This window comes from Enhydra lutris, unplaced genomic scaffold (genome assembly GCF_002288905.1).
Source record: "Enhydra lutris kenyoni isolate GAN:26980312 unplaced genomic scaffold, ASM228890v2 scaffoldscaffold1, whole genome shotgun sequence".
NCBI classification, from domain to species: Eukaryota; Metazoa; Chordata; class Mammalia; order Carnivora; family Mustelidae; genus Enhydra; species Enhydra lutris.
In genome coordinates this window covers 51,032,997-51,060,313 of record NW_019154085.1, presented here as the reverse complement: position 1 = coordinate 51,060,313, position 27,317 = coordinate 51,032,997, and the positions used below count along the sequence as shown (strand labels likewise).

The 27,317-nt window shown below is 41.7% G+C and overlaps 1 protein-coding gene across 4 annotated transcripts in view; it reads right to left on the bottom strand.

Annotated features, from left to right (window-relative positions):
• LOC111158700 (formin like 2) overlaps window positions 1-27,317 on the bottom strand; it is a 320,132-nt gene that overhangs the window by 102,247 nt on the left and 190,568 nt on the right. For all 4 annotated transcript variants that reach the window (XM_022521031.1, XM_022521096.1, XM_022520953.1 and 1 more), the window contains exons 3-4: window positions 6,637-6,717; window positions 1,323-1,399 (exon numbers count right to left, since the gene is read on the bottom strand). In XM_022521031.1, coding sequence (XP_022376739.1) covers window positions 1,323-1,399; window positions 6,637-6,717 — 158 coding nt within the window. The remainder of the gene's footprint in view (window positions 1-1,322; window positions 1,400-6,636; window positions 6,718-27,317) is intronic.

The following is a 27,317-nucleotide window of genomic DNA, read 5'->3' as shown; positions in this document are numbered from 1 at the left end:
GTGGGACTCGATCCCAGGACGCTAGGATCATGACCTGAGCCGAAGGCAGCTGCTTAACCAACTGAGCCACCCAGGTGTCCCCCGAATGCTTTTTATCTGTAAAATTAACAACTAGGGAATCCTTAATTTCTCTTCTGGTTCTAAAGCCATGATTCTATGATCCACTGTTTGATAGCCCATTTTCTCAAACAAAGTGATTATCAACTTTAGAAATCAGTTCTTTTCCAAATACTTCATTCTCAAGGTGACAAATGTACAGTTATCCTCTAGGAAATGAACATTCTCACCCAAGCTTCGTCATGTATCAATTAGCCTTGCAGATCCACAATTTTAAAAAGCTTATTCTGTAATCACTGTGGAAATTAACCATTTTATTGGCTTATACCTAAAGCATTCTGAAGTAGAAGTAAACTATTATTTATGTAGTATATTTTTTAATGGAATAACCTATTAAACTATACCATAACATACTTGCAAAACTTCATTTCCAATAGATCTGCAAAAAATGTCACAGGAGAAAGTTCTGAAAGATCAAAAATCTACAGTCTTCCTGCCATTAAATTCCAAGAATCAAAATGCAGAGAGGCTGAATAACTTGCTGGATGTCCAACAGGTACTTTAGGAAGAACTAAAGCTACAAAGTAGGATACCCGGTACCCCGCCACAGAGGTAAGCCATGTTATTCTAAGGCACTGTACAATGATGCTGTTCTAGGAGTAAGGGAGCATATGCTCAAAGTTGTACTTGCTAGAAGCAAGCCACATAAAAAACTCTCAGTAATGCTTAGCGTTGAGATTTCCCAAGCTTTACTTTCTGGAGTGGATTTTACACTCCCAGTCCTAAAAATTTTGGAATGCAAGACGAAGAGACTCAGAACAACTCAATGCAATAAAGGGTATAAGGGGACATCATCCCAGCTTCTCTTCCCTTCTGGAACTGAAGAAAGGACAATAAAGCAGCTTCAATGAACGAGCTCAGAGAACTTCTGTGACAGCCAAGAGACAGCCAGCATCTGAGTTCATTACCTGGTGGGAGCCCCCAGTTTGCCAGGAATGGTCACACACCCAAGAAACCAAGCACTATCACTGCATCCAAGCAAAGAATTTTAGGATTGTTATAAACAGCCCAAATCAAAGGCTACTCTGCTTCTACTAATTCTTGTACAGTGAGTGATTCAAGCACCAACAAACGTTCCACCCATCTAAACCTCAGTCTCTTGACTTACAATGATCAACAAGGAAGCTTAATTCTTTGGATATGATTCAGTCACTTTGTAAAGTGTCCAAAAGCCTTAAAGCCAAATGTGAAATGGGCACACTTACCCAATATGGTTGGTTCTTAAAGAAATTTCCAGTTCTCTTAGCACTTGTGTGGATTCTTGAACACGCCGTCTGAATTTCTATAATTCAAGAACACATATTCTCACAAAACATTTTATCAACTGCTGTTAAGTGCCATTAGTAATAAGTTTACCCCAATATGAAAATATCTCTGCTTTTAAAGTGGGCTTCTCTCTAAGTAAAATAAGGCAATCAGGGAAAGACAATTATCGTATGCTCTCACTGATGAGGAATTGAAGAAACAAAACAGAGGATCATAGGGGGAAGAGAGGAAAAAATAAAATAAGACGAAATCAGAGAGTGTGGCAAACCATAAGAGACTCTTAATCACAGGAAACAAACTGAGGGTTGCTAGAGGGGAGGAGTGTGGGGGGATATGGTAACCGGGTGACAGACACTAAGGAAGGCATAGGATGTAATGAGCACTGGGTGTTTTATAAGACTGATGAATCACTGACCTCTACTCTGAAACCAATAATACATTGTATGTTAATTAATTGAATTTAAAGAAAAAAATGCTAAAATAAAAAATAAATAAAGTGGGCTTCTCTCACCTTTCTTTTTGCAAAGGACACAAATCGTTTTATCATGAAAGTCAGCTTATGAGAAAGGACCAGGAAGATTTTCTTATTTCACGTACTAGGTGTCTTTGAGTAAGTAGGCTACTTCTCCCTTCCCTACAACAATATTCGCCAATATGCCCAAGTGTCGGGGGTCCCTGAAACTCCCCCCGCCCTAGTTTCAATGATTTGCAAAGACTCCCTCCTAGGACTTGGCATATAGTTGTCCTTATAGCTAAGACTTACTACAACAAAAACATACAAGGTACAATCAACAAAGGGAAAGGTGCATGGGCTGAAGTCCAGAAGAAACCAGATACAAGCTTGCAGCAGTCTTCTCCCAGAGGAATCACAAATGATAGTATCTGTAAAATGGGTCTACCAGGAAAGCTCACCAGGGACTCAGTGTCCAGAGTTTTTACTGGGGTCTGGTCACTTCAGCATCCTCTGCCTAGCACATACCAAAAGTCCAGACTCCCTCAAGCAAAAAGGCCTTCAGCACGCACCATACTGTTGGCACAGTGAATCATTCTTATCAGGGAAAGTTATGAACTCTCCTGAAATAAAAGTCCCCAGCTGCCAACCAAGAGCCAGCCACTCTGAGAAGCTGGCCTTTCTAAGGTAACCATCTCAGGACTGCTATGTTAATTATTTTCTGCAAAACCTAACATTTCCCAAGAATAAGCATTCAGAGTTACCTTTGCCCAGGTGCCCTCATTTGGAAGGTCCCTCCTACTTTGGGAATGCCCTTCCTCATTCCTTGGCCCATCAAAATCCCACAAATCCTTCCAGAACTCCCTCAGGCCATTCTTTCTTCAACAAACCCCTCTCTGGCAATAAATGTATGCTTCTCTATCCTCTCAACTCTCAATGATCCCCACGTATCACTGGGTCAGGATGCACATGGGCTCTCTGGAACACAATTTCTTCCAGAAACACATATTTATATTAACTGAACTTCTAGGCCACTCTGGAAGTAGGACATTTGATGGGCCGCGCCTTCTAGGAAGAGTTCCATGTTTTCTGTGCTAAAAATTCAAACCACCTGCATATTACATGGTCTTCCAAGAAAAAGGCTGTGGGAATTCCAGCTCAGGATGTTAGGGACCCTTCTCTGCTGCCACAATTGCAGTGGATAGAGAGTCATCCAGGTCCAAAGATGAAGGCATCCAAGGACAAGGAGGAATGGAGGAAGGCTGGAAAAGCAGGATGTGGGGTGGGGAGAGCCTGGCAGCCTCTGGTGTCCAGATGAAGACTGGAACCCTGCTCAGCATGGAGGGGTCCTGTCACCCTCTTCTCCTCTCCCCCCAAAATGCTCCTTACTAAGGCCCCAAGGAAGCCAACTGTCTCACAGTTTCCACATGGCTGCCATTCTTAAGGAACTCCAAAGACCTTCTTGGTTGTTAGAATCCAGGTATAGCCAGATATATGAAATTAAAGCATCCCCAATGCAATGAAAAAAAGAGCCACACCCCTCCTCTTTCATGTATCCTTTGGAGGGACACCTGAGTGTCCCCTGGAGAGCTTTCCAGCAACGAGGACTGCTGATGAGGCAGAGTCTCTGGCCACAGAGCTGAGGAAACCACTTCCAAGGTACTGGGTGCTCTGGAAAGGCCATTCCCACATTAGAGTCACAGATGTCAGACAGCCTGCCCTTGTGACCTTGAGAAAGCAGCTCAGCATTCCCAGCTCTGCCTCCTACCCAGTTCTGACTGGTTCCTGGTGGCCTTCACGGGTCCTCAGGGGGAAGGTCACCACGAGCCACAAAAGCACCCAGCATAGCACTAAGGACACAACAGGGTACCCGAAAAGAATCCGCTGAAGGACTAAGAGGCGTGTATCAAAACAGAAGACCTCCATGGAAACACCAGGAGATACTGGGAATGACAACAGGAGCAGATAACACTTCTTGAGAGTCACTACACTTTTGCAACTGCGTGATAACAGATAAAACCAAAGGGACTCTGGCCCCGTGTTACATTCTCTCAGGAACTGGGCCACTGCCAGCGGGACTCGGGGCTATGGAGAAGCCTTGGCATCCACCTCACTAACACATTAACAATGACTGCCAACGTTCTGCACTTTGACAACGTACTCGGCATGCTTCGAAACACCGCAAAGACAAATCACATGCCCGTGGGGAGCTGCGACAAGGAGCAGGTACCACCAGTGAGCCGTGTGCACCGGTCCCCTGGCCCTGTCCCATAAAAGGCAGACCCAGGGATGAGACCCCCAAAGGGGGCCCAGAGATCCCCACAATAGGTTTCATTTCACAACCGCACGGCCTGCAGAGCACAACCCCTCCTTTCTTCACGGTCCATATGCAGCCTTCTTCCATGCTAGGCCTGAGCACACCCTCCCAGATCACAGACCAGCGCCACCCCGTACTCAACAAGGTGATTGCTGTGGAAGAGTCCTGCTCACAGAGATGGCTCATTTAGGCTCTTCCTTCCCTGCCCAGGTTTCCAGGGTTCCAAATTTAAAGCTATTTAGAAGAAAAGCTAAACAGAATATACTTAAGAATTTTTTTTAGAAGACAGCAAATCAAATATCCTCTATCCGGTGTGAACAAATGATAAATGAGTGAGGTATTCGAGGACTTCAGACTCAGTGAGGGGAAGACAACTCAGCCCGGACAGGCTCCAGCTGAAAGTCTGGATTGGAAATCTTCCCTCTTCCCCGCTGCACTATAGCTGAGAATCTTAAACTCATTCTAACTGCAAGCCTGCCTTATTCCAAGCAAAATTTCCTTTCTCTAGGCTTGAGCTGAACAGATCATTTCCTCCTGCCAGCTCCCAACAGAAATCTTGCTCAAGCAGAGATGGTTAATCCAACATCCATTTTTTTCTCTCTTTCTTTTTTTTTTTTTTTCTCTTCTCAATTGAACAACTGATCTTGAAAAGCAAGGCACAGACCAAACCAGGCCACTCAGATGAACAAACGCGGTCTGGGGCCAAGATTTCACAAGTGAAGGTCAGCCCAAACAGATATCCTTGTCTTTGTCCTTTATTAAGCTATTTGCAATGGAGCAAAACTAAGCAGCTTATTTGCCTTACATCCTTTGCCTCACTAAGGAATCATTGTTCCCGAAGGGAACCGGAACTGTGCCAGGAGAAAGCATCCCGTTCCCTCCAAGCATCTCCTCCTTACAGCACTTAGGGATGGACTCTGAGAAGCCTTCTCGGGGAGTTTTCTTATTTTCCCCTTTCTCCTAAGAGTCTGTCAAATAGGGAGAGAACTATTCTACAGGGGTGGAACACGCTGTGTATAAGAGGCACACTCAGTCTGGACACAGACACCAGTGTTCCTGCCTTACTTAGCTGCCCAGTAGTGTACCAAAGGCCGGGGTCCGAGCCACCCAGCCCAAGGGTGTGCAAGCTGAAGGGATTTCTGGAAATATTTCTGAAGTAGAATCTTGCTGCTCCTTTAAAGCAGAACAGCCCCAAAACTTCCTGTTTTTTCCTGGGTTGTGTTTTGGGGGAGGGTGCCTTCATCTGACCCTCTGTCAGCTGATGGCATTGAAGGCAGCTCTATCTTTGGGAAAGTGGTGAGTAAGAATTAGACAGCGGTCTCATTTAGGGGGCCAGACAGAAGCTCTTTAAAGCAAAGAAACATGTGTGAGCCATATTTGGGGACAGGAGGCGGGCAGAGATCATGATACTCTGACAGGTACATTCTCAGAAGAGGCGGCGGCATCACAGTCTGATGCCAAAGTCTACAGCCCGATGTCATCATCATCCCAGACGGTATTTCTTCTGCTGGTCTCATGTCAGGCACAGAAACTTCCAAAAGGAAGGAATAGTTGTCCTCATTTACTTATTTTTTTGGATGGGGGGGGTGGGCAGTGAGTCAGGGGTGGGGGGCGCAGAGGGATATTTGGAGTAAAAGCAGAAGCTAAAGAAAAAGATTTTTTTTAAAAAAATCACGAGAGCCCTGGAGACAGCGGGAAACTAGGAAAAGTGCGCCTTTCTTCTCTCATGAGTCACACCCCGAAACAACAGAGGGAATTCAGCTCTCGTTATTTCTGCTGCAGCCTGGAAAGCAGGAGTTGTGGGAGGTCAACCCCAAAACAAGTGCTCTCTGGTGACGAGTGCCCATACCCATCCTGAGCATGGACAGCTCGGTGCAGAGACAGCCCAGGACGGAGCCCAGCCCGCGGGGCTGTGCCAGGCTACATTCTTTACCACAAGGCATCGGTTTAAACCAATTGTGTGGCTGCACAAAGCACAGCCTGTTTGTAAAAAGAGAAAGTCAGTTGAGAAGGGAATCAGCTATTCTCTCCTTACCTTCTCGGGGCCGGGGGCAGGGTGAGGCCGGGGGAAGCGGCTAATAGCATCAACACAGGATGTGAGCGCACAGCTGGGATGACAAAGCCCCAGTGATTTTTCAAGGCCTCTGGAAATGCACCAAGGCATGAAAGACAAGTATTCCCTTCGCTAAGGCTGCTTTTTCCAGGGGCCTGAACACCTCTGAGCTGGACTCACTGCCCTGTGTAATTGGAAATGGCAGTGACTCACTACCCATCAGAGGTACGTGACTCTCGTCTCAGGAAAGCACTCTCAAACACACCCCTGCATGAGAAGGATGGCTTTCTTCTTTATTTCTCATGGTGTCTGTCTCCCAAGACTGGTTTCCTGGAGGTTCCCGCAGAGGCGACAGTGCAGAGGAAGGAAGATCCCCTCCAGTGCACACTGACGAGGGAAGTGACAACAGGAGTGAAAACAAATCCCTCTTACCTTCCTGGTTACAGCTGGGTCCAGATAGCCCTTGAGCTTTTGAATGTATGTATGGGGAGGATTCTTCACCTGGAATCGTTCCTGCAGGAAGCACAAAAGTAAAAAGCATGAAAGTCACGGAGGCAAGAGCGTCGGCCACATTCCAACAGGTCAGTATGGCTGACACATGGCTGACTCACGGCTGATGCCCGTCTGCCACAAGAGTGTGGCCCCACAGATCACCTTTATGTATCTGCACGGCTTGTGAAAGGTTTTGAATTTTTATAGTGAATGATATTATCCTCATTTTGCAGAAGAGAAAAGCAAAGCTCCAAGAAATTCACCACTTCCCTAAGATGACACAGTTAGTCAGCGGTACAAATGGGTTTGTCTGCCCTGCTCTGGGCTCTGTCTGCGGCCCGTTTCAGCAGGTCTTCAGTCCACTGCATAGTCTACGGGCCGTCTTCAATGTGGGCAAATCCTTTTCTTGGGAATAGGAGTCTTCAAACATACCAAACCTTCACTCAAACTGGGTAAAGACCGTTTGTTTCAAAAATGAGTAAAGAGTGGGGCACCTGGGTGGCTCAGTGGTTAAAGCCTCTGCCTTCGGCTCAGGTCATGATCTCAGGGTCCTGGGATCGAGTCCCGCATCAGGCTCTCTGCTCAGCAGGGAGCCTGCCTCCTCCTGTCTCTCTCTGTCTGCCTCTCTGCCTACTTGTGATCTGTCTGTCAAATAAATTTTTAAAAAATCTTAAAAAAAAAAAAAATGAGTAAAGAGTCTCCTGCTAAGAGGCGAGTTGAGTGTCTGCTCTCTGCGGGAGTGCCAGAGCACGGATGCGATCGTGAACGCGTAAATGAGGCAGTCCCAAAGCCGAAGACCCAGAGATGTTTTTAACAAAGGCACAGTCACTGAAATAAGCTTATGAAGCCAGAATATATATCCCAAGGTGGTATGGGAATGGAGATCTGGGGTGGGACCAGACAGTCTGCGTCACTAACAAGTCTAATGCTAAGGCTGTGCACGGAGGCACCACACTTGGGAGAAACTCACGCCCACGTGTGTCAGCTTTCATAGACCGCAATGTCCAAAGCAGCCTAAGAAGCAGTAGTAAAAGACTGGGTAGATGCCCACAAACCATAAAATGGCTAAGTGCTCGTATTATGTTCATACAATGGTATACCGTATTCCAATGAAAACCAACAAACTGTACTACATGCTCCCATATGGACAAGATCTTATAAACCTGATGTTGAGCCAAAACGAATGTGATTTCACTTCTATGGATTCAAAGGACGGGCAAAATTACACTTTAATGGTAGGGACACATACATAAGCTGTATTATTCGCTGATACACACATATATATCTAGGGAGTGGGGAAAGAGAGGATTAGCATTAAAATGACAGGGGACTGAGGTGGGGGAAGGAAAATGCCCAGTGATCCCAAGGGGCTCCAAGGTTCTATTTCTTCATCATGTAGTAGTCACACAGGCACTGGCTTTACCCTGCTTAGGATGCTCGTCTTAGGTTTCACAACTTTTTCAGGACCTATGCTACCTTTCACACACATACAAATTTAAATGAATCAGCTCTAAAAGGAAAAACTAAGATTCGTCATGAAATCAAAACCATTCTTAGGGTCTCTTCTACCCACAACCTCAAAAGATGCTTTTCTAGTAATTCTTTCTAATCTGATTATTGCTTATGCCACAACAGAGTTTTGGAGTATCTTGCAACACTGACAACTAGCCAACATGTTCAAGTATGTGTTTATCCTCTATAAACTTGTATTTCTCCAACACAGGGAACCACAACATCCTTCCTGGTCCACTCAAGTTTTGCTTGCTTACAGCTTTAGAAAGGCTGAAAAATCATCTCATTATTATAAAAAAGATCATCTTATTAGAGAAAACATGTTTTGCTTTTAAAATGCTTTAATAATTAAGGGACTCACAGTAAGACACTTGTCCATATTTTCCCTTTATTTAAAAATGATGAGGAATTTCACAGTACATAAACTGAATCTCAATAGAGCTATTAACAAAAAGATTAACATATTATTTCTAATTTTTTAAAGATTTCAATTATTTATTTGAGTAAGAGAGAAACAAGAGCATGAGCGGGGAAGAGAGAAGCAGCAGCAGGTTTCCTGCTGAGCAGGGAGACCAAGGCAGGGCTGATCCCAGGACCCTGGAACTGTGACCTCAGCCAAAGGCAGACCCTTAACTGACTGAGCTACCCACATGCCCCAGCATATTATTTCTAATTATTCCCCCAAATTTTGCAAGCAACTTCTAAATAACAATTCATAAATGTTTGACATTCCTAATGCTATCAAATGGTCTATGTATAAAGCTTCCCCCCACTTTTATTTTGAATCACCAAGACTTCACTAAGGAACCAGATAGGATCCAACTGCCATAGGGCTTTAGCAATATCCCAGCTGAAGGCTAAAATAATCACAAAAAACGCCAAAAAAATGAACTGAGAAGCTATCTAGAAGCCAGTTATTATTTCCAACCTTGTGTATGACAATAAGTAATGCCAGAGATAATAGAATATCAAGAAAACTCATACTTTTTAAAAGCATAATCCTATTAACTATATTTAAAATTCCTATGACCAGGGACAACTCAAACTGTGCTCCCTTCCATGACAACAAACTTCTACCTCGTAAAGTTCTCTCACACATGAAACTCAATGAATTTTTTTTTTTTAAGATTTTATTTGTTTATTTGATAGAGAGAAAGAAGATCAGAGGGAGAAGCAGACTCCTTGCTGAGCACAGAGCCCGATGTGGGACTTGATCCCAGGACTCTGGGATCATGACCTGAGCCGAAGGCAGTCGTTTAACCAACTGAGCCACCCAGGCGCCCTGAAACTCACTGAATTTTAACTCTGGCTAATACAGTAGTTATTTGAGGACCTAAATTTGAATCTGTGGATGGTTGCTGAAAGATGCCTAACGATTGTTGTTAAGGCAATGTCTTCACAACAGAAGAGCTGTATTTATTATAATAACGAAATCTGGGGGCACCTGAGTGGCTTTGTTGGTTGAGCATCTAACTTGTTTTGGCTCAGGTCACAATCTCAGCGTTGTGAGATTGAGCCCTGTAACAGGCTCCACTCTGGAGCTGAAGATTCTGTCTCCTTCTCCCACTGTCCCCTCCCACTCATGTGCCCTTACCTCAAAAAAAAATAAAGTAAAATAATGAAATCTGGTTGACTAGCATATATAACATGTTGTCATTCACACAATTAGTGAATCCCATTTTTGACCATCAACAAATGCATCTTTCTCCATTTCCTACTCAAGATTGTCGTGACCCAGGGGGCTTTCTCAAATATAGACATTCATTGGTCCTTTAAGTACTTCCTTTTAACTATTCCCCTGAAATTACAGATGAAATCTACAACTCATACATACTTTTTCAAATGTGCTTACAAAAATGTGCTGCTGTTTTAGTCACATTTTTCACTTGTCTGAATAATACACTAACGTATTTCCAAAAACAGAACGTGAAGAAGCCTGATGCTTCACAACACAGTAAGTCTACGTTATATCTACTGCTCAGAAAACTCAGCTTACATCCAGGGCTTTAAGTAAAACTGGTATGGAGAAAGAATACAAAAGATCCAGTCATTTCCCTAAAACTTGGGGCTGTTCGTCTAACCTCAAAAGGAGCTACTGTTTATAAATTCAGCATCTGGCTCACCAAAATTTTCTTTCTGTGTCTTCAATACAGCCATTTGGACAACAGAAACATTTGGGAGAGTACACTGGAGAATGTCAGCACCTTGCCAAAACACATTTACTCTAAAGGACTTTGGAAGGATTACTGGCATATTTATTTAAATTAACAATTTCTTCTTCTCTATTAGAATTTTAGACTTTGCACTGAAACTCATAAATGCCTTGGATGACAGTTTTCCATTATCCTCACTTCCCAATCGGCTAGATCCCACGGGCTGTTTTCATAACCAGTTACGTGTTTGCTCAACATCACTGATGTGAGTAGCTTAATTAAATGAAGTCCTCAACCTGAGTCCCATTATCAAGAAGAATTATTCTTAGGGATAAAAAAATATGCTCTAAATAACATGGTGACTTGTCAATGTGAATTTATATCATTTGGGAGAACTTATGACATACAAATTTCTTCTAAACGTCTCATCATTCAGCATCCCATCACCCTGCCCTCTTGGCGTTTATCTCTCTTTAATTTTTTTAAAGACTTATTTTTGCGAGAGAGAGAGAAGAGAGAGCAAGTGAGCAAGCATGAGTTGGGGAGGAGGGGCAGAGGGAGAAGCAGACCCTCACCAAGTGGGAAGCCTGATGCGGGACTCAATCCCAGAACCCTGGGATCATGATCTGAACTGAAGGCAGAAGCTTAACTGACTGAGCCACCCAGGCGCCCCTGCCATCTATCTCTCTGTGTGATCAAACTTTCCTCACGGCATGTTTCTGGATGGAAATGACAATCACTCTGGGGTTTTTAACCCTTCTCCATAAACATTCAAAGCAAAGAGCCCCAAGTTATTTCTTCATATTCAGGACAGTAAGCCACAAACTGCACTGGGTTAGGTATGGGAGGGAACAAATCTAGGATCACAGACTCTTTTCTCTCAAGGAAAGGCAACTGCCACATGCAGCGCCTCATCTGGATGTGTCTGTAGTCTTGGAAGCTTCACTACCCTACATATGGACCTCGCCTCCACGTGGACCCTGAGAGCTTGCTTTGAGGCTTCGGCAAGGGAGTGCAGCCACCATAAGGCCCTCATGGAAGAAAGGTACTGCTCTATCAGAGAAGGTCCTCCTCTTAGAGAACACAACTTATGGAGGGACACACGAGGTAAATGTAAGAGATCAATGGAGTGACCAAGTCACCCTCCCAATCAATAATCAGAGAATCTTCATTAAGCTGCTATGTCAATTGCCAGTATTTCATTTTAATGAATTAGACACTTAGCAGTTAATTTCTCTAGTAATGATCTGAAAGTTTCTTCTCACTGTTAAATAATGATTTCATTAAGGCCAGCCCAAGAACACAATCACCTTTCCACCTGGACAGCACTTTTTGTTTTTCAAGCGTTATTCACTTGTCTTTGAGTAGCACTCTATAGTTTACTGTACTCTCTAGACCTCTCAGCTCACGCAAGTCTCTCTCTGGCAAGTAGATATCACCTCCATTTTATAGATGGGGGAAATCAAGTTCAGAGATGAAATGATTTGCCTTAAATCAGATACACACACATCAGATCAAAGATTCAGACTTAAGCTTTCTGACTCTCTGAACCTTGTTCTTTCTATGACACCATAATAAGTGTGTTCATCTTGCTTCTGAAAGAATAAAAGCTCTTAAAAGGGTAGAAACATGTTCTATTTTTCTTTGAGTTCCGGTACATAGAGAGGAACACTTGGCATGCAGTCCTTAATAACATTCAAGGAATTAAACTTCTTCTAGATGTCACAGACAAGTCACGGTGCTCATAAATTAGGGGTAAGTTTTTCAAGTTTAAAATCAAGCAGATTGTCAGTGCTGTCCAGGGCATACATATGTGCACAACAGAAATTAGCCAAACTCATGTCATAGCTAAAGGACATTTGCTGATAAGCCTGGCTGGTCTCTCTCCTGGCTCTGTAACTGCCTACTGACCTCCATAATGACACACTTCTCACTACCTCAGTCTACTAAGGCTTAGGCTAGCGTGGCTCGCCCCTCCCTTTGCTGGCTACCAGGAAGGTTACCCTGCCACACAGAGGCCTGTCCTGCAGATAAGGAAAAGACGAAGCATTTACTGGGTTCCCCTAATGACAAGGGTTCAAGTCTACTGCAGCCCAAGTTGGAAAACCAAGCCGTTTTTAAAGGAACTCAATGAAGCGGCTGGGACAGCGATATACTGGGTTAACTCCGTAAGTTAACTCATGAACTCATGAACTCATGAACTGTGCTGCAACATGGACTTTCTCAGCAGACAGGCAGGCAGTCTTGGGTTCTAAGCAATTCAACTGTTTCTTTGGAGCCTTCTTCCATGCCCTCCTTCCCCCATCTAGGTCTAATAAAGTTTGTCACTGAAAGCCTTTCCGCATAAAGGTTGGGAATTGGGCACTCCACTCATCCAGCAAAAACATTTCTGATCCTTTGAATGCTCTCAATCCATGTGTATAATTACATGAGAAATTATTTGAGGTTAATTTGGTGTCAGCTAGACTCAGAACAAGCATGTTACAAGCATTTCCGCTCCATAAACTGTATTTGGAGAAGCAGCTCCAAAATCAAACAGAATTTCAGGCATTTATACCTTAATATTCTGAGGTTAAATTCTTAAAATTCTGAAATTATAGTGAGACACCTGAACATCCAGGAAATCTCTGGGAAATGAATGGTTCATGGAGGGACGCAATGACTGCTGGGTTTCTCCCCCTGCTGGGGACTGTCACAGGGTCATTGGCGCTAGTTCAGCAGTGGATCAGCAGGGCTACCAAAATTGCTGGAACACCCTTAGGGATGAATTAGATGTCCCCAACATTATGCCATTATTAATGTTTTATTATTCCGCCCCTGCAATCATTTTTAGATAGTGAAAATTCTAAGGACTTTGCTCTGGTGCACATAAGCTCGCTACACTTGATTTTTCTTCCTAGAAGCTGCAAATAGTTGGGCTTCATTTCCCAAGGCTGAGTCAGCAAACTGTGGTCTTTAAGTGAGCCATAATTACAACCAGTATCGTTGGCATTAGTGCGTACTAATTTGCAGCATTAGCTTGGTGCTAAATGTTCTTCAGAGCTCCGCTGACAGGAATAACCCAAGTCCTCAAGGGGTTTACCCTCTAAAAGGGATAATGCTAACACAAGTGCATAGGGAGAATAGCATACAAAAATAAAATACCACATGATTATTATATATAGACAGAAATGAGTTACATAGTTCAGCAGAGGCCAAGAAATAGTGCACGCAGGTATGTGGGGGAAGGGGCAGGGAGGATGGAGGGGTGGGGGAGAGCACCAAGGCTCCTAAGCAAGAGAGACTAAGGTACCCATAACGTCTCAGCTCTCAAAGGGCCAACAATTTATACAAATAAAAACATCTACACAAATAGATCAAGACTCCCCAAGAAATTGAGAGTACCAGAGTCGCCAAGGAAATGCATATTTCATGTTCCCCCCTAAAAAGGCAAAAACAAATTCTGGAACTTCAGAAAGGCTGTCAGACTCTCCCACCTACAGAAAGTATGGGTATGAAAAAAGAGGACAATGTAGAGCAAATGAGGAAAAATTCTTAAGACTCTAGCTACTTAAAATAATAGATAGCCAAGAAAGCAAGTTCAGATGAGAGTCCAATTTTGTCTAACCACTACCAGAGCCAGCGAATACGAGCTGCGCTGTGACCAAGAGGGTCCCTGTGGTTATTATCGGATGCAAACACTTTGCTAAATAAGCCCCTGCCTTTGAACACCTTAAATCTTGCTGTCACAAGTGGGTCTCTATTTCCAGGCACTAACTGAAAAATACTAAGGTTAAAAAAAATTTTTTGGATCATTTTATTATTTCATTCATCCAGAACATATTGGGCAAGACACTGCATCAAAAAGGCACAAAACGAAACAAATTCATTCTAAAGCATTAAATCTGATCTGTGATACCCAACAGACATCGCTGTAATACAATGCTGAGTACGGTAAGAGCCATATGTGATCCTCTGGAAGTTCAAAGAAAGGTAAGGTCTTTCCAACAGAGAAGATCAAAGGAACTTCCCTGGAGAAAGTGGTTTTTGAATTGAGTTTTAAAGGGCAGGGAGTGTACAGATATCCTGGATGGGTGGGAGGGGCAGGAGACAGAAGAGTTTTCCAGATGGAAAACATGAACAAAGGTAGAGAAGCATGAGGAATGTGCTACTAACTTCAGTGGGTTTAGCTGGGTTCCAGTAATACATTTTAAGAAAGACTATGGCATAAGAATCTAATGGGTACCTTGGAACAGACAATGGTGGCTATAAATAATAAGCTAATAGGTATAAGAAAGAGAACAGCAAGTTAATAAGGGGTTTCGAACAGTGGAGGAACGTACGATGAATACCGTCCGTTTAACACTCCCTTCTCCATCCCCAACCTTAAAAGCTGGCCATTTCTGTGCTAGACTGGACTTGAAAAATCAGCATTCAGATTCATTCCACAGTCATAGTTTCTTGGAGAGTCTTGAAGCATTCTTCAGCTCTGAATATGAAATCATTTTCCTGATCAGAGAGGACAACTTTCCAAGTGTTCCATTACAGCTCTCAGACTGAAAATAACTTTTGATGAGACTTGTCCAAATAATTTCCTTTATTTAGACTAGCAAAAGTTTCTTATAGTTCAACAGGTCTTTCCTCAACAAAACGTCCCAAAAGTCCCTCCCAAATATATAATTAATAGGGTTTATTTAATCCTATCACAGTTCATTTTTTCCCAACTTAAAAAATGGTTTTAATTGAATTTGTTAGGAAAGAAGGTCATGCTTTTAATAAAGTTTATTATCGCATGTTGTCCTAAGCAACGACTGAACCACAACTGTGCTTGACATGTAGCAATGTTCAGTAAGTAGGGTTGTTGTTGCTATTGACGATCTAAGGACTGGGTAGTGTGATGGAAGGCTGGATTTATACTGGAAAGCCTTTACTATCATCTTCAAATCATCATTCTCTCCCCTCATGAGCCAAAGCTTTCCCTTCTTTTAGCCTGGCATTTCTTAAAATATATACTACAAAAAACCAGCATCTAAAGCCATTGAAGATGCTTGTTAAATTGCAAACATTCTCCTGACTCAATTCGCCAAACACTCAAAAATCCACATTTTCTTAAATTCCCCAAGTAGGTCCTTCTGTACACTAACACTAATTAATTACTGCTTTAGAGTACAATTCCTACTTTGGATTCCTAAATCCCTCTCGGTCTACAAAGAGAATGTGCATATTGCTGTTAGGCAAAGACTTCAAAACATTTTCAGTTATATTTAAAGATACAGACTTACATTATAAAACTATATTTACAATCAACCATTTCATGAAAATTTTACATAATCCCTGGGAAGGATTCTTCCTTTAAAAAATGCAAGGGGTACAAACAAGCCTCACTGTTTCTTCCTCTGAAAAAGGAAAATACGAAAACCTTTTTTCCCCACATACTACATATTCCAGAAACCTTACTTAAGGATATCTTCCCAAACAAGATTAACATACTGAAAAGCTTTTAAAAGTCTCCAGAGTTAACCATGTATCATACAAATAAAACATGGGGGCGGAAAAGAAAAATAAATAATAAAGTCCTGATCCTGATTGGGCGGGGGGGCAGCAGCAGCCTTTGATGTCTTGCAGAAACCATTAGGTATTTCAAGATTTAGATAAGACTACTAGTATTTTTCAATCACTCAAAAATTTGAAAGAATGGCAAACTTTTTAATGACTATTTTTAAAAATATTTTTAAAGTTTTTATTTGAATTCCAGTTAGCATACAGTGTAATATTAGTTTCAGGTGTACAATTTAGTGATTCCTCCTTAATCCCCATCACCTATCTCACCCATCCCCCTACCCACCCCCCCACCCGGGTAACCATCAGTGTTCTTTACAGTTAAGAGTCTGTTTCTTGGTTTGCCTCCCTCTTTTTTTCTCCCCCTTTGCTTGTTTTTTTGTGTGTGGTTTTTTGTGTTTTTTTTTTGAGATTTTATTTATTTATCTGACAGAGAGAGGAAAGGACCAAAAGCAGGGAGAGCAGGAGAGGGAGAAGTAGGTTCCCTGCTGAGCAGGGAGCCTGACACAAGGCTTGATCCCATGGGATCATGACCTGAGCCGAAGGCAGACACTTAACAGACTGAGCCACCCAGGCGCCTGTTTTGTTTCTTAAATTCTATATATGAGTGAAATCCTACGGTATCTGTCTTTCTCCAGAGATTTTGTTTAGCATAATGCATTCTAGCTCCACCCATGTCATTGCAAATGTCAAGGTTTCGTTCCTTTTTTTTGGCCGAGTAATATTTCATTTTACTTATATACCACATCTTCTTTATCTAAGAATAGCAAACTTATGTTCCAGATTTCTGCCTACAGTTATACCAATTAGATCCTCTGAAATTTCATGTGTCCCAATTCCAACAGTGTGCAACCACATGGTTACAGAGTTACAGGGTCCTGAGAATCTCAAGGGGTGCTTACAGCAGTGAATGAATTGTACTATTTGCAAAGGGTAGAACTTACGGCAGGAAACCCTCAAAGTAGGTGGCACTGAAAGAGGTGGAGAAGGAAACTGCCTTCCACTGAAGTCAACGTGTGTTTGACACATGCAAGGAAAGCATCCTTATGAACAGTACATAAAGGCTGAACATCAGGAGTGAAGTCATTAGGTCTTACTCATGGCCCTTGCCACCTGCTTTCATTTACCTTAGGCAGAGACTTAAACCTAAGAATCAAGCTCAGAATACTAAACTTCAACATTTACCCATGACTACTGTTTCTAGTCAGAAGCCTTTAAGATAGTGTTCAATTATGGAACTTGGTTTTGAAAATGCAGTGACATATTATAAGCCGTCTTCTTCCATGTGGGTGTCAATGAAGCAGTAGGAGATTGTTTAAAAACAGTATTTCTCCAGGAAAAACCAGTAAACTTATTTTCTAAATGTATCACTTAAAATAGCATTGAGGATCATGATATACTTAGGGATAAATCTAAGAAAAGACACGCAAGACCTGTACACTGAAAACTTCAAAATATTCCTGTGAGATATAAAAGACTTAAATAAATAGCAATGCTCTGTTCATAATTCAGAAGAATCAATGCTATTAAGATGTTTGTTCTCTTGACATTCATCTACAAAGTCAACACAACTTCAGTCAAAATCCTGGAGGGTTTTTCTTAGGAACTCATAAGGTGATTGTAAAATTTATATAAAAATGCAAAGGAATTACATTAGCTAAAATAATTTTCCAAAAAACAAAGTTCGAGAATTCACAACAGTAATCAAAACTGCCATACTGACAACAGGTAGAAATAAAGAACAGTGGAACAAAACAGAGAGTACAAAAATAGAACCATACACATATGCCAATTGGTTTTTCCAAGATACCAAGGTAGTTCATGCAAAAAGAACAGTCTATTCAACAAATGGTACTAATGGATATGCATATGCTGGGGAGGGGGGACGACAGTGAATCTGCAGCCTTAACTTATCCCATGTACCAAAATTCACTCAAAATAAATCACACACATAACATACAAACAAACTCTTAAAATTTCTAGAAGAAAACATGGAAAAGATAACCTTCATGACCTGAGTTTGGACAAGGTTCCTTAGACAAGCCACAAAATACTTGAACCACTTAAAAAAATAAAAGATATCTAAATCCAACTTCATCAGAAAACTTTTTTGTCTTTAAAAAATACTTTATGACTATGAAAATTGTCAAGACACCAACTCAAGAATATTTGCAAGATACACATCTGATAAAGATTTGTATCCAAAATACACATTTTTAAAACAATACAGTTCAATAATAAAACAATCCAACTTTTAAAAATAGGCAAAAGATTTGAACAGATCCTTCAACAAAGATACACAAATAACAAACAAGCGTATAACAATCAAGTGTATAAAAAGATGCTCAATGTCATTAGGGAAATGCGAATTAAAACCAAAGACAGGGGCGCCTGGGTGGCTCAGTGGGTTAAAGCCTCTGCCTTCGGCTCAGGTCATGATCTCAGGGTCCTGGGATCGAGCCCCGCATGGGGCTCTCTGCTCAGCAGGGAGCCTGCTTCTTCCCCCTCTCTCTGCCTGCCTCTCTGCCTACTTGTGATCTCTATCAAATAAATAAATAAAATATTAAAAAAATAATAATAAATAAATAAATAAATAAATAAAAAACAAAGACAGATACCACTACATATCCATAAAAATGAGTGGAATTAATGAGACTGACAATACCCAAGTGTTTGTAAAGAATTTGGAAGAACTGGAACTCTTATTACGTTATTGGAGGGAATGCAAAATGGTAGAACCACTTTAGAAAACACAATTGGTGAACTTTACTATATGTAAATCATACCTCAGTAAAGAAGATCAAAAAACAGTATCTCAAAGTACTTTCTTTAAATTCATTTTACTTATTTGATACCGAGCAGAGCTTTCTTCTTAAAAAGTTTGTGATATTTTGTTTGTTCCACTTGCCCAAATTAGAAAGAAATCACAAGCCAAATATGTAGCCAACTTTGTCAGCCAACATTTTTGAAAGAAATAAAGCACTCCAAGGGGGTCTTGTAAACCTTTTAGTTTCATTATTTCCAAAACATGTATGTCATAAATTATTCATAAAGAATTAAAAATTCTGCAATTTGTGTCAGTTTTTTCACACAGCTCTAAAAGTACCTCCATACTTCAAACCATTACTCTATCTTCACTGTCATTTCATGAGATTTGATTAATCCACCATCTTCATCCAGCCCTCCCTAACTCCCCACACCCAATATATATCCCAGTTTCCTAGACACAGTATTTACCTTTGAAGATACAAAAACAAAAACAATGTGTGCTAACAACGTGAAAACTGAATCTTAAAACAAAGCTTATATTGGCTATTTTATGGTTTGTCCTCAGATCTTCCATAATTTTCAGTTTTATTGTAACACACACACACACACACACACACACACACACACACACACACACTTCTGTAATCAACATCATGTCTTTATTTGCATCCTCCTATCCCAAGATTAAGCCAATAACAGTTTCAACCTGTGATCACATGGTCAAAACTTATCATTAGATCAAGCTCTGACAAGACCTGACTAAACTGGGCTGAGTGGGAGGCAGAAACAGGTCCTTTGAAATTGGTCATTGCTGGATGTGACAGAGATACAGAGACACAGTAGCCCATCTATGACAAGTGTTCATATAACTTGAGAAGTTATATCTGAAACGAGCACATACATCAATAGCCAAGTGGTTGTGTCAAAATTCTTGTGAAGAGAACTGGTACCAGCTTTCAGGATAACCAGCATCTGCATAATGATGGTATTTCTAGAACCCAAAGATGTTGCTGCAAGCCACGGTCTAGTCCACCATGTGGATATAGAATACATGCAGTGTCTGCCCCTAAACACAGCTCTCCTTTCCCTATAAAACCTGAACCATATTTCTAACTCATTTTTTTACTTATCTCCCTGAACCCCCAGCACCTACAGTCTAATGAGAAATCAAACCAATTTATATTTGTTATTTCATCGAAATCATCCAAATGCTGTTTTACTATTATCACAGAGATAAAGACCCAACAGACACCTTAATTCCCCCAATGACTTAAAAAAAAAAAAAAATAAGTCCTTTTAAAACACTTGTGTGAAAGTTCAAGATCTGCCATGAATGCTACAGATGAGTTGAGGATATTATATGGTCCAAAAGGTCTTTGCTATACACTCAGTCTTTCCAGAATTTACTTTTAAGATGACATGTTTTTTTTTCTTTAGTCTCCTTTTTAAAAAAAGACTCAGCACTGTTTTCTGAAACACTAAGGTCCTAGAACCTAGCACATCACTCTTCCCAGTGTGTTCTCATTGACTCATTTAATGAATGAATGGACTGATAAAAAAAGCCATGATCATACTGTAATCCAGGTCACATGGCACTTTTTTCAAAAACAAAAAACTTTTCCAAACCCTTAAGGTACTTCTTGGAACACAGAAATTTTCACAATTTTTTTAATGTCAATTCGACCACTTGTTGGGTAACTTCCAAGAAGCTGTCTGACTTTTTCTGTGTGTGAAAGTTAAACACACAGACCTCTACAGCAAAGATTATGAGTCAAATGTCCAGGTGTTAAAATAATGCAGTTGTATTTGTGTTACCGAGTAGAAATTCTTGGCTAATACACTTTAGTAAGTCACTTAAATTATTTTCTAAAAGATGGCCTCAAAGGTCACCTTCAGTCTATCCATATGCATCATTAAATTGGCTTTATGATCTTTAGTTTCTTAAAACAGCATTCACCAGTCTACAAAAGATGCTCGTACAATACAATTTGCCTCACACAACATAATGGAGTTGTCTAAGACAACTCATGCAACTAAGTAATTTTAAGGGGGGCTGGGGGGGGGGTGGGAGGTAGCAGGGGCAAATCTACAATTCCATTGTATTACCAGGCAAGAAGGCAGGTCATAGGATGTTCATTTTGGTGGAAGAGAACCTGGAAGCTTGAAATCAGTCTGAACCCTGAGTTTCTTATTTTGGCTGTGGATGTCGAACAGCGCTTCTGAGAGAGCACTTGTATGAAGCTGCCTAAAAGGATTAGTTTAAAAAGGAGTAACTCACCCCTTCTTTAGTCTACCTTCTCCCCATTTCCTGCCCCACTCTCAATCCCCATGGGACAGGCCAGCAACTTTTTTTCCCCACTACAAAAACCATCTGACGAAGAGAACCTCTGATAGTGGAAAGAGGTACACCCCCTCCTAGGTTCGGACGCAATTTTCCACAACTCCAGAGACATGAAATGTGAGATAGCTCAACACAGAGAGAGCTGGCATCTGACCCTCTGATTGCTTCTCCAGTGTTTCAGAATCAAGGAATCAGAGAGCCGGAGTGAATCTTAATGGAAGGGAAACTTCGCTTTCAGGAGGATAAAGGAAAGAAACTTGCTTTCTTTTAAACAGCAACTGACTCAGTGCCTTTCCTCAGATCTGGAGACTTTAAGAAAAGGAAGACCGTCCCTTTAAAATCTCGAGCCAAAGATAGCCCAAAGACAAAATATTGTTTGTTTTATAGCTGGCAAAAATACATGCCCTATAGCCAGTTCCTGCCAGGCACACTATTGAAACTCAGAACAAATAAATTGGTACCAGGGACAAGTGGATTCAAACGATTTTCCAGACTGGAGGTTATTACATGAGATACCTGTTTTGGGAAAACTCAGATCCATACTCTCTCAATTTTCTCTTTGCTTCCCCCTGTCTCTACTACTAAATGCTTTTCAATGAATAAAGTAATGAATACATAAATAAAAGCAAGTTTTAATACTAACTAACACAACCTAAGATTATCGAACTATGAAACTATCAGACTACCAAAGTTGATCGTCATGACAGAGACCAGCTTTGACGAGACACGTTTTTCTTCTCTTTGTGTATATTCCGCGAGGTTACATTTCATGTTCTCCTCGCAAGGCGCAGCCTGCAAAGTAAGACTGCGTGTGACTTGGGCTACTTCCCAGCCTGGTTCAGGAAACCTCCCAGGCATATGTGTGTGCATGTAGGTGTTCCTTCTTCCTCTGATTGGAGACCACCTCAGAGCAAAGCTGAAGCTGTATGGATGCCAAAAACAGTTTCAGGGATGCCTGGGTGACTCAGTGGGTTAAGTGTCTGCCTTCAGCTCAGGTCATGATCCCAGAGTCCTCGGATCAAGCCCTGTATCGGGCTCTCTGCTCAGCAGGGAGTCTGCTTCCCCCTCTCCCTCTGCCTGCCTCTCCGCCTACTTGTGATCTCTCTGTCAAATAAATAAATAAAATCTTAAACAACAACAACCAAAAAAACCTCAATCTGTACTCTCAAAAATGGCAAAGGAAGAGAAAGAATTCTAGGAATAATTATATTCCAGGGTAAACCAAGACTCAGCTGAAAGTTCTAGTTACTGGCTAAACATAGAAGGTAAATGCAATTATAAAATCATCTCTGTGCAACTCCTCCAGAAACTGATTTAGCAGAAGGTTATCAATTGGTTTTAAACCCACCAGGCACAAGGCTGGTAAAGTAACGAGACAAACAGTGCCAAAGGAACGTGCCATGGATCCCTTTGGCTTAAGGAGAAAACACAATTACACTACTGACCAATGTTATCTAATAGTGAGACATCAGACATCACATGTCTCCTGTGATATTCTAGAAAAAGATGTTCAACATCAATCTATCATGCTTTTCCATCTAATTTCTAGTTATCAAAAAATTCAGGAGAGTTCAGACATCTCTAGGAAACAATCGGGTAAATGCAGAAAACAAAACACTTTTGCAGCACAGCCTGCCTAGTTTCCTCACTATATAAGCATCATGAATAAAAGTTTGTTCTAGATTCAAGGAGAATTAAAGAACCTAATAGCCAGATGCAATGTGTGATTGATACTGGACTAGATTCTCATGTGAACAAACCAGGTGGAAAGAACATTCTAGAAAATTGGGAAATATGAACAGGGCAATAGATGGTATAAAGGAATTATTATTCATTTTAATTGTGATGACTTTATTGGCTATAAGAGAAACTCTTTTTTATAAGATACATACTGAATTTTCTAACAAGATAAAACTACAAAATACCAAACAAAAAATCTGACTAATCCAGAGCCAAAAGAAAGATTACATAGAGGAGGAAGACCATGTATTAAAATGATAAAAGACAACTAAGTGTTTGGAAGAGAACTTTAAAAGAATTACACAGATCATAAAAAACCTAGTGATGATTTAAAATTAGATAGCATTTCAACATACCAGTTAGGGAAATATGGCAAAAATTCAAACAATTTTAAGGTCAAACAATATTAAATGTAGTAAAAATATCAGCTAGGCAAAGGACTGAATAAAGGGAAGGGGGGAGAGGAATGGCTGTCTGCTAACCCAACAGCTGGTAAAGCCACAATAAAGTTTGTGTGGCTAAATGTAGAATCAAAGCCTGGAACTTGAGGATGGGGACTGAGGGCCGATGAAGTCTGGAGTCTGGAAGCAAGGGCAGAGGCAGTAGAGCAAGGAGAAGGCTCCTGCTACATCATTATCCTTCCCTTACTTCCTCCCCGCCTTCTCTACGATCCTCAAGTTAACTACCACTCAGCCACCAACATGACAATCAGCTATCACCTGGTTTTGCCCAAAGCTGCGACTCCTTTGTTACCCCTCACTCGGAGGACAAGCCCTTACCACCTAGAATCTGAAGGTCCGCAATATCTACTAATATTTGGCTACCTGGAAGCGTAGAACTCTAGCTGGCTTACAACAAGAACGTTTAAAAAAAAAAAAAAAAAAAGGAAGGAAAAAACCCTCAGCAATATGTTGCTCTTTAATTTTTTAGGATTTTTTTTTCCAGCCACAAATGGGCTTAACTACACATACAGGTTATCCAGTAAGTAACTTTTTTGTCTTCTGAAAGAAATAGTATTGGGAAATATAAGCAAGGGGTTTAAGAAATAATTGTATTCTTAATGATTAAATACATTCAAACAACACAGGTCAATTGTGTTGAAAAAGACAAGAAAGCAACTCTCCCGGGCACGGAGTATCTCCATGCCACTGGCCTGACTCAGCTCGGGCTGAGTGGCAACAGGGGCCTTCCCCTTTCCTGATCAGGCTGCCTGCCAAGCCTTGAGGGCTGAAATCCAACCTCCCTGAACTGCTTAACACAGGAAGCTGACTCTAAGTGGGTATAATTTCCTGCCACCTCTTCACTCTCACCTTTGTTTTTATTGTTTTTAACCTCCTCCTTCTCCCATATCATTCCATGCAAGTGAAGGAAGGGGGAGACCCCTATCTTTCCTTAAAGCTATAATGCAACACAACCACCAGCCATTAGAGGGCAAGGTCAAGCCATGCCAAATCACCTCCCAAAAAAATCACAGATGGCACCATTATGCAGGCAAAGCTACAGACCAACTTTTCTAACCAAGCTCAGGTGTGGCACCGCTAACATTTTGGGACTGGATTACACATTCATGGAATCTACACCCATCGCCATTATTCATCTAAAATGTCCAGAATTCTTGACTAATCACTTCTACTTAATCACTGAGCAGACATATATTTAGGAACTGGTAAGTCCTTCTCCTCCAAGAAAATCCCCTGTGAAGTCACAGGATGAAGGCTTTTGGAAAAAGCTACTTACCTAATTGCAAGTTTCACTTCCACAAACCGATTCCCAGTCCCTAGTGTAACAGGAACTAATTGCAAGGACTTGTGATCGGTTGGAAATCGTGCTCCTGTCTCACTAACCAGCCCAGGGGGCCTTGGTGCTGGCTTGTAGTCAATGCTCTTAAACCTCAGTTTCGTCACTGATTAGTGAACAGGTGGGAAAGGCAAAAGGTCTTTCACTTTACTTCATATGCTCCAATAAAGATATATATATATTTTTCGGACATATGTTAACTTTTCCAGTAGAAAAACAAAAAGAGGGGAGCTTGGGTGGCTCAGTCCATGAAGCGTCTGCCTTGGGTGGGTCATAATCCCAGGGTCCTCAAATCAAGTCCCACCTGGGGCTCCTTGCTCAGCAGGGAGCCTGCTTCTCCCTCTGCCGGCCACTCCCCCAGCTTGTGCTCTCTCACTCCCTCTCAGATAAAATCCTTAAAAAAGGAAAATGAAAAAGAGAAAGAGAATGGCTTGAAAGAAATGCACCCCTTCTAATAACTTCTCCAGACACAGTGATCTGAAAGTTCATCTGAGATTCTAAAGTTCCTGAAATGCAGCCTTTACGCTAAGCTTATGGAAAGCAGCCAGGACCCCAAAGCCAAAAGAATGCAGCCCAAGGTCTGCATTTAGGGAGCACTGAAAATTCAGGTGTAGCGTCCATTGAAAGAACCCCAACCGCTACCCAGCTTCTGGGTTTTCATCTGCAGTAGTCAGAGCAACCTAACATTTCCAGCTTTTTATTCTCATATGGTCACCTCATTCTATTAAAAACCTGCCTCAGTGCCCCACAGAGCCCTCAAATTGAAGTCCAGTTACTCCAATAAACAAGTTCTCTGGAATGCACCTCACACTGCCCAAAACCCAGCAAGGAAGCCGCTCCTCCTGTGGCTTCTGTAGCCCCACCTGGACCCGAGTCAGCTCTCCCAGGTTACTTTAACTACTGAGATACGCTAGAAGCTCAGGTCAACTTTATATACATGCAGTCACCTACGAAAGGACTAAGGGACATCATCGGAATCGTTACTCCAGAAAGTCTTTGGGATTTAAGCTTTTTAAAAAATATTTATTTTTCCCCTATAATTAGCCAAAGAACTGGATTTTCAGTTGACCATGGGTAGGTGGAGACAAAGCCTCATTGCAGAAGAGCCCATATAGACGCCTCTGAATCTACAGCAGGCGCCTTTCCCACCTTAAAGGAGCTCCCAGGATTGAGCGGTGATCTTTAGTTTCAATTATCACAAGCAAATTACACCAACAAGCAGAGGAAGGTGCAAAGGATAAAGAACCTGCAAAGCTACAGGGTGCCTGTGTGGCACACTCGGCTGAGCGGCCGACTCTTGGCTTCAGCTGGGGTCATGATCTCAGGGTTGTGAGATCAAGCCCCGCGTTGGGCTCCACGTTGAGTGTAGAGTCTGCTTGAGTTTCTCTCTCCCTCTGCCTCTGCCCCTTGTGCTCATCCTTTTGCTCTCTCCAAAATAAATTTTAAAAATCTAAAAAAGAAAGAAACAGCAAACCTCTACTTCCAGGCCACCTCTTGCCTTGAGCTGCTTCTCTCTTCTGCCTCCTCTTCCTTCTCCACTTTCTCAAGAACACAGCATTCAGCCCTTCTTTCTTTCTCTCAACAGACTTCCGGTAAGCACTGCTTAGGTTTTAGGCACTAAGCTTGGTACTGGAGCTACACAAATAAGGCAAGGCCTGTGCCCTTGGGTAACTCACTCGAGTCAGGGGGACATATTTCAATACTTGTAAAACAAAGTGACAGCTTAACCATATTAAAGTATAAGAAGGCTGACAAATTGTACCCAACTTAGTTGTCTTTCCTAGGCTACACCATGATGAACTGTCTTATTTGGACCCTCCATCTTTGCATCTTTAGAGAAAAACATTATGTTCAACGCACCAATCTGCTCAATGCCCACAGCATATAGAAAATCTGTTAAGTCATCAGCACAAAAATAATTTTGTTCACCGGTAATCCCAACATATTATTTTATGTTCATCCTGTTCACAAAGGTAACTGGTGAACGTTTAGGACTTCTTACAAGATTGTTTTTAAGTGAGGAAATCAGCATCGAGGGAAAACATGGTCAGCAAAGACGAGATGAAGTCATGGTTGAGGCCGGGAAACCAAACACATGCCCCTTAGGTGCTGTGTACTTGGTAAGGGCAGACCACAAATGTGGCTCTGAGCAGTCTAGCAGCAAAGGAAAAAAAGGAGAAACATGATCAGGTCTGTGATTCATACTATCCACATGACAATTTTTCACTGGAACTGAAACCTGAAATAATTTCTCCAGAAGGCCTCTAATATTCTTGATCACATACTTCTTTTGGAATTAAATTTCTGTAATATTCCCATTTCACTTTGTGCACCTTGAGGGTTTTGCCTATACTATGTATCTTATGGTAATAATGTATCTGCGCTGTTTGCTTAAAAAGAAAATTAATATTTGGATTCCATATAGTGTTTGGGCACAAAGCATCAGGACCAGGGAGTGTCTTATGTGTCAAAAATCAATGACAACACATCACGGTCATTGTTTTAAGACTTCACAAATAAGATACAAGGTTTGCCTTGGTATTTTCCTGGATTGAAAATCTATAGATGTGGCTTGGGCCACCTAGGTGGCCAGTCAGTTAAGTGTCTGCCTTCAGCTCAGCTCATGATCCCAGGGTCCTGGGACTCAGCCCCACATCAGGCTCCCTGCTCAGCGGACAGTCTTACTTTCCCCACTTCCTATGCCCTTCTCCCCGACTTGTGCTCTCATGCTCTCTCTCAAATAAAATCCGAAGGAAAGGAGGGAGGGAGGG